We start from the raw sequence: 10,023 nt of genomic DNA on the forward strand, positions 1-10,023 counted from the left end.
CTGCCTCGCGCAGTTTCTGCCTTCTAAAGGCATGTAGGGGGTCCGAAAGGCTGTAATAAAGAACTGCCTTTCTAGAAACTCCTGTCACTACATAGCACTTTGTTGGGGATCATTCACAATAGCCCTGAATGCCAGCTTTGGGGCTGGATCCCCACAGAGTCCCATTTACTTATCAGCAGCCATTCATATGCTGATTCCCAGGAGCACTTTGCTTTTTGAAGCATTGGGGTGGGAATGATACATTTCTTTGCAGTTCAGCTTCTGAGCAGTCAGTCTTCTCTGCAGCCAGCAGGTGAACTGCAAGCGTCATGCGTGTTTCCATAGCAGCAGTGTGACGTAATATGCATAGAATAAAGGCTTAGCTGTAGGGCTGGTTAGGGGGCAGCTTTGAGCCAATGCGGAAACAATAAAAATGTATTTTTCCACAGCCCCTTCTAGTTTACTACGGATTTTCACATCTTTGCTCACATTTGAGTGGGCAGTGCTAACTAACACCTAGGCCTGAAAAAGACAGCCGGGGGCAGAGACGCACTCACACATCCAGCCGTACATCAACACAAACACCTTTCGTGTGTACTAACTCACGTGAACACACTCATGAATTCACATACGGGTACACGCACATGAACATCCACAGCTACTCACGGACATGCTAGGGTATTCATGCACATGAACATGCATCAGCTCACGTACACGTATCCCCACATTAACATATTTGTGCACAAACAGGCTCGTACATGAGCATGCTCACATGCAAACACATTCATTCATCTGTACAGTGACACGAACATACATGGATGTGCTCGTGGATTCACTTGCACATCCACTCACAAATGCTGCAGACGTGCTCACACGTACAGAAGCACAGGAGCGTGCTTACATACACTCAGGCTTGTACACTCATCTACATAAGTGATAAGTGTGGGCATGTGAGTGTTCACTTCTCACTTGAATATGAACAAGGTCACACAAGCACACTGACATATTCACACAACGAACATGCTCAGTCACACACTCGAGTTCAGTTACATTCTCATTCACTCACAAACAACAACTCACATGCACTTAACATGGTCACACACAAACATACACTCAATGTAAACACAACTTTACACACAAACGTGACCATGTATTCACTCACATGGACATGCTGACAGATACACTGACGTGTAAACAGGCTCACACAGACAACCCGCATGTTCACTCACAGAGTACACTCACACATTCTCATTCACTCCCTCAAAAACATATAAGTATTTAAATATGCAAACATACATCCACTCATACGTGGTCATACATTTACTCACAAACGTGCTCACATGCATGAAAGTACAAATTAACTCACACACAAACTCGTGAGTACAAAGATGCTCACATATTCACTTGCACACGAACACATTCATACATACACTTCCCCACACCAACATGCCTACATGCTCACGTGTGCTTTCTCATTTACTCACATGCAATGTATGCAATCATACAGACGTTCATGCACTCACCTGTGAATACACACAGATCCACACACATGGACACGCTCACATACAGAGACGAGCTCTCGAATACCCCCATGCTGATACATTCCTTTGCACCTTAACGAACTCATGTACATTCACGCATTCACTCACAGACAAGCACACTTGCTTGCACACGAATGCAGTCATAGATTCACTCCCATACGACATGCCGATACGCACGCACATGCACACACATTTACTCCCACAACATACTCAAGCACAAAACCTTGCTCACATTCTCTCACAGACATGCTCACACACACACGTGCACACTGACACCTTCACCTGCACGTGAATACACTGACACAAACACGCTCTCACACACCACGAATCTTAGCTCATTTTGGGGCTCACTCCTCTGAGTTTTTATCGGGAAGACATTGAGAAGAGTACTTCAGCGCCTTATTTTTTCTTGATTTTGCCCCCGCTCCTTCTTTCCAGTGTGTCATTGGGCCAGGCCCTGCCTTAAGTGCTTGGCCTGCATTAAGTGAGATCAGCGCTGTAATGATCTCCATTTTACCCATGAGGAAACTAAGGCTCAGAGAGGTTAGGTAACTTACTCAAGGTCACACAGCTAGTAAGTGTCCAAATGGGGTTCAAACCCAGGTGGTCCGGCTCCTGAGTCCACACTCTTCCCCTTTACCCTGCCCTGCATGTAACAGTGTCTTCCTGTGTTGTAGGTGCCCCTTTGCCCGTGGGAATATCTATGTACGTCTCCAGTATTGAACAGATCTCAGAAGCGACAATGGTAAGTGTGTCAGCCCCAGCCATGGGGACAGAGTACATGAGACAAGGGGCAGGATCATAAGCCAACTCCAGTTGTGACCTGTAACAGGGCCCACATGGGGGAACACAGGTTTTGGAAACTAGAGCCACTTGGAATAAAAAATAAATAAATCCAGATAGATTCTGGACCCAAAAGTTGAAATTCTTAGGAAGTTCTTAAAAGATAATATAGGATACTGTCTTCGCACCTTTACAGTAGCTAAAGACTTCTTTAAAAAGACATCAAAATACAAACCATAAAATTAAATACTGGTAACTTCAACTATGATAAAATTCTGTTTAGGCAAAACTTCTGTAACTTCTGTTTTGCAAAAAATAAATCAGTATAGTAAATGTGAAAAGATAAGTCGGTGGACCAACATATTTACAAAAGAGCGGACCGATGTTAAAAATACGCATAATTCCTGTGAGTTAATAAGAATATTTAAAAAGCAATAAAAATGATCAGAAAATCTAAACAGGAACTTCACTATTGTGAAGGAAACCAAGTAGTAGATAAACATATGAAAAGATGCTCGACATTATTAATCAGAAAAATGCCAAACGGGACCACAGTGAGAACCCATTACATGCCCATCAGAACGGCAAAATTCAAGTCAGACAAGACCACTGTTGGCGAAGTGGGAGCGTAAGAAACGCTCGTCTGCTCCTGGCGGTGCTGTAAAGTGGAACTTGCTTCCGTTTTTTTGTTTTTTGTTTTTTTTCATTGTGATTTTGGTGTTTATGGTGTGTTGACACAGTGTTATAGACAGTATATCCATATAAGAGAATATTATCCGATATGCAAGCAATGAAGTGAACAAATTTTAATTACATCGACCTGAGTGAATATCACAAATATATGTTGAGTAAAAGAAGAAAATTATGAATATGTAGAGTATGATTCCATTTGGGAAAAAAAAATCTTAAAATAGGTCCAACTAACCAGTACGTTTCTGAGAAATATGTACATACACAATAAAACTCTAACAAGAAACCAGGGCATTATCATCATTGAAATCTGAGATCACAGTTACCGTGGGGAATAGGTTCTGGAAGGGGATATATTGAAGCTTGAAAATTATTGGTAATGTTCTATTTCTTAACTGGATTTTAGTTACATGCGGTTCATTTTATCATTATTTCACATCCTTACATGTGTGTCATTACTCATGTATATGATGTATTTCGTACACCTGTGCACACACGCCTTCTGACGGTGGACGGCTGGACAGCCTCGCTTACAATTGGGATTTACCTTTCTCTCGCCAGGACTATACCATCACGATGTTTTTTTATCAGACCTGGAAAGATCCACGTTTAGCATACCATGAGACCGACCAGAACCTGACTCTCGACTATCGCCTCTTGGAGAAGTTGTGGGTCCCCGACTGCTACTTTCTAAATAGCAAGGATAGTTTTGTGCATGACATGACTGTGGAGAATCGCATGTTTCAGCTTCATCCAGATGGGACGGTGCGGTATGGCATCCGGTGAGTTCTCCAGGGGCCTGGGGACCGTCCTGGTAGGCTTCCTTCTTCCCACCACGTGTCCCAGGAGCGCACTCCAAGGGACACACAGAAGGTCGCACAGCTTGCGCTGCGCCCTCACTCACCCTCGCCGGTTTCCCATAGCCACCCTTGGCTGGCCTGTCTCCTGCCGTTGCTTCTGTCCACAAGTGACCTTTTCCATGAGTCTGAACGCTGGCCATCTTTCGATCCCTAACTCGAATGCCCTGTTTGTCAAGAAATCCTCCTCGATTCTCCCTCTGCCTAAGTATTGTGTACTTTCTGTCATTTATCTTGGTGTCTCTTCTCTGCCATGCGTTGAGGGAGAGAGACATAAATGCCGAAGCCCACGCAGTGAGGGAGAGGACCGATCTGTGCCATTGGTCACATGTGCATCACGTAGGGGCCCAGAGGTGTGCAGTATGTGGCTGTGTATACACACGGAACGTGCGTGTTGGAACTTCTCGCTGTCCTGTTGATAACAGCAGACGGCCACCAAGGCTCCCCCTCACAGCGTCATCTCTTACAAAGTGTAACAGATAAATTTAGCTCCGAATACTTCTCCAACAGGTAGCTGCCAGGGTTCAGCTCTGTGTGTGGGTCCCTCTTTCTCTAGGGGGCTTCCTCTCTGCTCCCTGCTCCCTTCTGCTTTCTCCGTCCGCTTTCCCATGGACTGAGTCACTGGAGTCAGAACAACAAAGCTCGCAGGGAGCGGGACACTGCTCACACTTGTGTCATTTAGAGGGGGCCTGCATGAAGGACGCATAGAAGGGAGAGAAACACATGCACGTGCGCACACCCCCTACGCACTGTGCCAAATGGCAGTCACTCCAAGGATTGAAAGGGACTCGGCTGGGGTTAGCAGCTGGGAAGGGCAGGATGAAGTACGTGGCAGAGCCTCCCAGCTGAGGCTGTAGAGGGCGCTGGGAATTTTCCTCTTAACCGCTTCCCCAGCTTCTCTGAGACCTCACATCAGATTCCTCTTAGGAACCCAACAACATATGGATGGCCCAACGCCCCATGGCCCACCTCAGATATGTGAATCCTTCCTCTGTATATGCTGGCATCTTGCTAGGCCTCGGTATGCTCACAGGCAGACACACAGATGGCAGCAGCTCCCATGGGCAGAGACAAGCCTGCGCCCCTGCTGACATCCGCCCTGAGCACTGCATACGAGCACTTGGCAGCAGACCTCGGGCTTCGGCGGCTTCAGTGTGGCACCATTACCTCTCGACAGCCTTGCTGCTTGCTCAGCAAGAAAGTCCCCTTTCTGCCTCTGCACCCTGAGGTGTCCTGCCATGCCACACGCGTTCTTTGTTTAAGTCCTGGGAGATCTCTCGGTATTTTTTGTCACATGCAATTTTCCTCTCTTCCCTACACAACTGCAACTCATTTTTCCACCAGGAAGGAAGGAAAGAAAGAAGAGAGGGAAGGAGGGAGGGAGGGAGGGCCCGGCTCCAGCGCAGGAAGTATGGGAAGGTGCTGGGCGGCTCAGTCCTTGGGGCGCCTCTGCCTGCGGTGTTCGGGGTGGCGGCTCGCCTGGCCTGACTTGCTTCTCCCTCCCTCTCGCTTTTCCTTTGCAGACTCACCACCACGGCGGCTTGTTTTATGAATCTGGAAAAATTCCCTATGGACAAGCATACCTGCAAGTTGGAGGTGGAGAGCTGTACGTGTACCTCCCATGGCCCCTGCGTCCCCACCTGGAGTCGCAGCCATCGGGAAAGCAAAGGCACACTTGACAGTGAGAGAGGGACCCCCACATCTCCCCTACTTTCACCTTTCCGCTTTCTCTCTCTCTTTGACAGACAGACAGACAGACAGACATGTACATGACATCTGGGGAAAAGTGGCCTTTACAAGGTGTCAATAGTCCCATGGGGAAACTGCACAAGCTCGTGCCTCGGACCCCATCTCTTCACTTGCTCTCCTTCCTGGCTGACAAACCCCAAACTGGGAGTTCTGTTTCCAAGTGTCCCCCTCCTACATGCTCAGACTCAGCGAAACACAAAGGAACTGAACTCCCAAAAGTGCAGGGTCCCAACCTTTCTTTGGAGGTTCCACAGAATGCACTGCTGCGAACTCTGCCCGTGCCTGCTTCCTGAGACTGACTGACACTGTTTCCCTCCGTGTCCCAGATGGCTACACGGTCGACGACATCGTGTTGTACTGGGAAGGCCATGAGAACGCCATCCAGGGGACCGAGGACCTACATATCCCTCAGTTCAGCTTCCTGGGGAAGACGATGTCTAACAAGCAGGTGCTTTTCTACACAGGTGGGTCTCACCATTTCTTTGCCCCCTGTCTCTTATCTCCTTTGTTACCCTGGTAACGTCCTGGGGATGCCTCCTTGCCTATTTCTTTCTGGTTCTGGAACCTTCCAAAACCTCCTTTATAAAGTCCCAAGGGCTCACTCTCTGCAAGTTAAGAAACGCGTGGAAGCACGTGGTCAGCACTGACTCCGCCAGCGCAAAGAGTCCGTCCTCTTGATAAAAACGGTGTCCTCTCGGGCCAGCCCCTCACCCTCCATCGATGCGTAGCTTTGAAACATCTCATGTCTGTCCCTTTTCAAAACTTCAGTTGACATAGAGGAAGGAAGGAGAGAGCAGACTTGCTGTGCCATACAGGCCTCCTGACAGATGCCATTGTCACTGGCCTTAAGGCAGCAAATGGGGTTAGGTCTGCAGACTGCCCAGGCTCTGGAGTAGCAGAGGCTGAACGGCCCATCGGTTTCTGCTCCTCCGTCCTGTACTTCACACCGAAAACCCCCACAGCCCTGACACCAGCATGTCTCCTTGCCAGGTTCCTACGAGCGCCTGACACTGAAGTTCCTGGTCCAGAGGGAGATTTTCAGCTACCTCGTGCAGGTCTACTGGCCCACTGTCCTCACCACTGCTGCCTCTTGGGTATCATTTTGGATGAACTATGAATGCCCTGTAGCCAGGGTGACAGTCGGTACGTCCTCCCCCACCCCCATCCCAGAAAGGAACTTGGGCCACCTAGCTCAGAAAAAAAGTTGAGAGGAAGGGAAGAGTACGGGGAGCAGTGTGACTGCACAGGCAAGCAAACGAGACGGGGACAGCCCCACAGGCATTCGGACAGGTACTCGGGCCAGTCTCCATCAGAGAGGCCAGTGTTGGAGACAGGAGTGAAAAAAAAAAACAACTCAGGGCTGGGATCTTGGTATGTTGGGCCCGAAGTACCAGAATTCATTGTTTTCTGGATACATAAATGAATGGAGAAGTCAGTCATAAACATAGATCAGAAATGCAATAAAACAAACGTTGACGAAGCAGCGTATCCAAATTCCCTACCAGGCGGCGGAGAACTTCCACAGGAGCTGCCTTTGATGAGTGTTTAGGGCAGTGCTGAGACAGATGCCATTGGAGCCCAGAGGAGGAAGCGACCCAGGTCTCGTTGGCTAAAATCGCACCAAGGAAGTGTTGTGCCAACTGGGTTTTTCGAAGACTCATAGGAGGCACAAGACTTGGCGTTCCCTAAAATAGGAAATAGCTTGAGTAAAGGCACAGGGGCCCTAACATGGGGCTAAGTCGCTGGGTGCTTGGGGCGGGAGCTGGGGAAGTGGGGAGAGTGGCAGGAAGCAAGGCTGAGATGAGTTGGAAGGACCTTAAAATTCCAGTTGGAACGTCATGTCTAAGCGATGGGGAGCATTAAAAGTTTTTGAGCAGTACCAAGAAGGGGCCTAAAAAGTCAGCTCCTAAGTTTATCTGGCTCCACCCTGAAGAATGCAGCGTGTCCAAGTCTGGTTTCTCCTTCATCTCTGGGGCAGAGTCCTCAGCCTCCTTTAGGAGCACGTGCTACACTAAACTTTTATATTTGTGTAATGTTTTAGGGCTCCCAAACCCTTTCTAGGGACGTGATCTCATTTAAGAAAGCCCAGGGACCGCAAGGCCAGAGGGGAAAAGGCCATTAATAGGGCAGAATGGGGCTGAGATGTCAGTCACTGTGAAACCACAGCTGGAGGTTTGGACTTGGTCCTAAGAGCAGCGGGAAGTCACAGGAACATCGATGCGCAGGCTGGGCGTGAAGGTGGGGACCGAGGAGCAGAGAACACCTGAGCCACGGCCCCAGGCCTAGAGAGCTGAATCCCTTCAGATGGCCTTTGCTCCCTTCCTGTAGGATATGGGCGCGATGGCTTGCCAAGAGCTGCAGCCACCTGAGGAGACTAACCTGCTCCGTCTTGTTTATAGGTCTGACTTCAATGCTCATCCTGAACACCATCAACTCACATCTGCAGAATAAACTCCCCCAGTTTTCCTGCATCAAAGCCATCGACATCTACATGGTTGTATGCTTCTTCTTCGTGTTCCTGTCCTTGCTGGAATACGTCTACATCAACTATGTCTTCTACGGCCGCAGAGGGTCCCGGCGCCTTTACAAGCAACGCAGGAGAGCCCGAAGAATCATGGCCCGCTATCGCTACCGGGGGGCGGGGCCAAAGGTTTGCCTTTTTAACTGATCAGCTTTCCCCGAGTGCCTCTTTAAGCCTAAGCTTAGCACTTGACCCTTTCACACTTCTTAGTAGTTCGTTTAATAAACACACACGTGTGCATGCGTCCCTCCCCCTCACTACAGATAACAAAGAAGTAGAATTTATCATCACTCCCGTATAGGGATCAGTCTGTCCAAGGTCACGAGGCTAGTATGTGGCAGAGCTAGATTTCTTCAGACCTTTGGCCTTCAAACCCAGTCCACTTAGCAGGCTTCCCAGGGCAGACGCTGCAGTCAGCGGGAAAGGGAACACAGAGAGGCTGAAAGGAAAAGGCAGACACCAGAGAGGCTGGCCTGCCCCTCCTTCCTTTGCTCTTCCAACTCCCAAAGCCCTGCGAGGCATTAGCTGCTGTCCAGCACCCCGCCCTCCTTCACAGGGAGCCCGGTCCCACCTACCTGGGGTGGCCTCACCCTGTCCGCCCGCACAGCACTGCAGAGGAGGCAGCTGTCCAGGGACGCACGGGCTCGGCAGCCACCAGGGCCCTCCCTTACATGACAACAGCCTCTCGGGTCCTGCTCCTCAGCCCCTCGCACCCCGGAGACCCCAGGGAAGAGGTGATTCTGTCAGGGGAAGAGATCGCCAATCACATTGCAAGCGCTGATGAGGAAGGGCCCCCCCTCCCCAAAAGTGCTCATTCACGTAGGATTCGGATCTGCCCGTTTCATGAGTCCCTCTCCACTTGCCTCCTCAAAGAATGACCAGGTTACCATCGAACACGAAAGCAGCTCTTCTCACTCCGGACCGGTGCGGGCCCGCCTGGCGAGCCCAGAAAACCTCAGCTCTCTGAGCTCCATCTCCAAGCGGGCCCCGCTGGCCTCCTCGGAAAGCTTCAGCTCGCTGTCTTCTACCTCCCGCCGGTGCCGGCTGGCCACCGAAGAAAGCCTGAATGATCTGTCCTCCAGCTCAGACCAGTGCGTGCCTCAGTGTGATATTTACGACAGCGACGTCGATGACAGTAGCGAAGTTCGTCCCGTTAACGTCTTCAGGCGTGCCGAAGAACGTGGCCGTGCTGGGACCCGTGACGCAGACGACCCTAGAGAGAGCATCAGCTTGGATAAGAGCCACGACCGCGATTGGAGGCATCTGTTTGACCGCCGCCAGAAGTCTGCTGCGCGTAAAACGATCAGTGGCCCTAAGAAGCTCGATGACGTCTTTAACATATCGAGAAGAGTCAACGTTAAGCGCGACCACCCTGACGTTGAGAAGAATCTCCATCGCGACGATGATGGCGATGACAGCAGCTGGGAGCGTGATAGTTTCAGGGCCTTTGATGAAGAGAAGGATAGTGATTTCGGTTCTGATGATAGCTCTCCCCCGAGCCCTGGGCAGTCCTGTGGCAGGAGGCTTGTGCACAAGATCTTTCGCCCTCGCTACATCCCTAATATCGACAGGTGGTGCCAGGTCCTCTTCCCTCTGGCCTTTGTGCTGTTCAACATTGTTTACTGGGGGAAGAATGTCATTTAGTCCCGTAGCGCCCCAGAGCAGCAAGGCCACTGGGCTGTGTTCCTTTCACAGTCTCTTTCGGTTTGGTTTTGCCTTTTCTTTTTTCGTTTTATTTTTGGTTAGTTCAGCAGTCGGATCGGTTCCCTTTTTTTTTTTTATCAACGCAAGGTGGGGAGTAGCTGGAAAGGAGGTGTTCTGGCGAGGAGGAGAGAGGTTGAGGAGGAGTCGGAGGTAGATCGCTCACTGATTTTCCTTTTCTGCTAAAAGACTCCCCTTTTCA

The 10,023-nt window shown here is 49.9% G+C and overlaps 1 protein-coding gene across 1 annotated transcript in view; it reads left to right on the plus strand.

The window, feature by feature from the left end:
- Positions 1 to 9,764, plus strand: part of GABRQ (gamma-aminobutyric acid type A receptor theta subunit) — a 16,777-nt gene extending 7,013 nt beyond the window's left edge. The window contains exons 3-9 of the mRNA XM_011384040.1: positions 2,198 to 2,265; positions 3,555 to 3,775; positions 5,374 to 5,456; positions 5,926 to 6,063; positions 6,590 to 6,742; positions 7,999 to 8,249; positions 8,994 to 9,764. Of these exons, the coding sequence (XP_011382342.1) occupies positions 2,198 to 2,265; positions 3,555 to 3,775; positions 5,374 to 5,456; positions 5,926 to 6,063; positions 6,590 to 6,742; positions 7,999 to 8,249; positions 8,994 to 9,764 (1,685 nt within the window). The remainder of the gene's footprint in view (positions 1 to 2,197; positions 2,266 to 3,554; positions 3,776 to 5,373; positions 5,457 to 5,925; positions 6,064 to 6,589; positions 6,743 to 7,998; positions 8,250 to 8,993) is intronic.
- Positions 9,765 to 10,023: the final 259 nt, after the last annotated feature.

The sequence above is a fragment of the Pteropus vampyrus genome, unplaced genomic scaffold (genome assembly GCF_000151845.1).
Source record: "Pteropus vampyrus isolate Shadow unplaced genomic scaffold, Pvam_2.0 Scaffold556, whole genome shotgun sequence".
In the NCBI taxonomy this organism is placed as follows: Eukaryota; Metazoa; Chordata; class Mammalia; order Chiroptera; family Pteropodidae; genus Pteropus; species Pteropus vampyrus.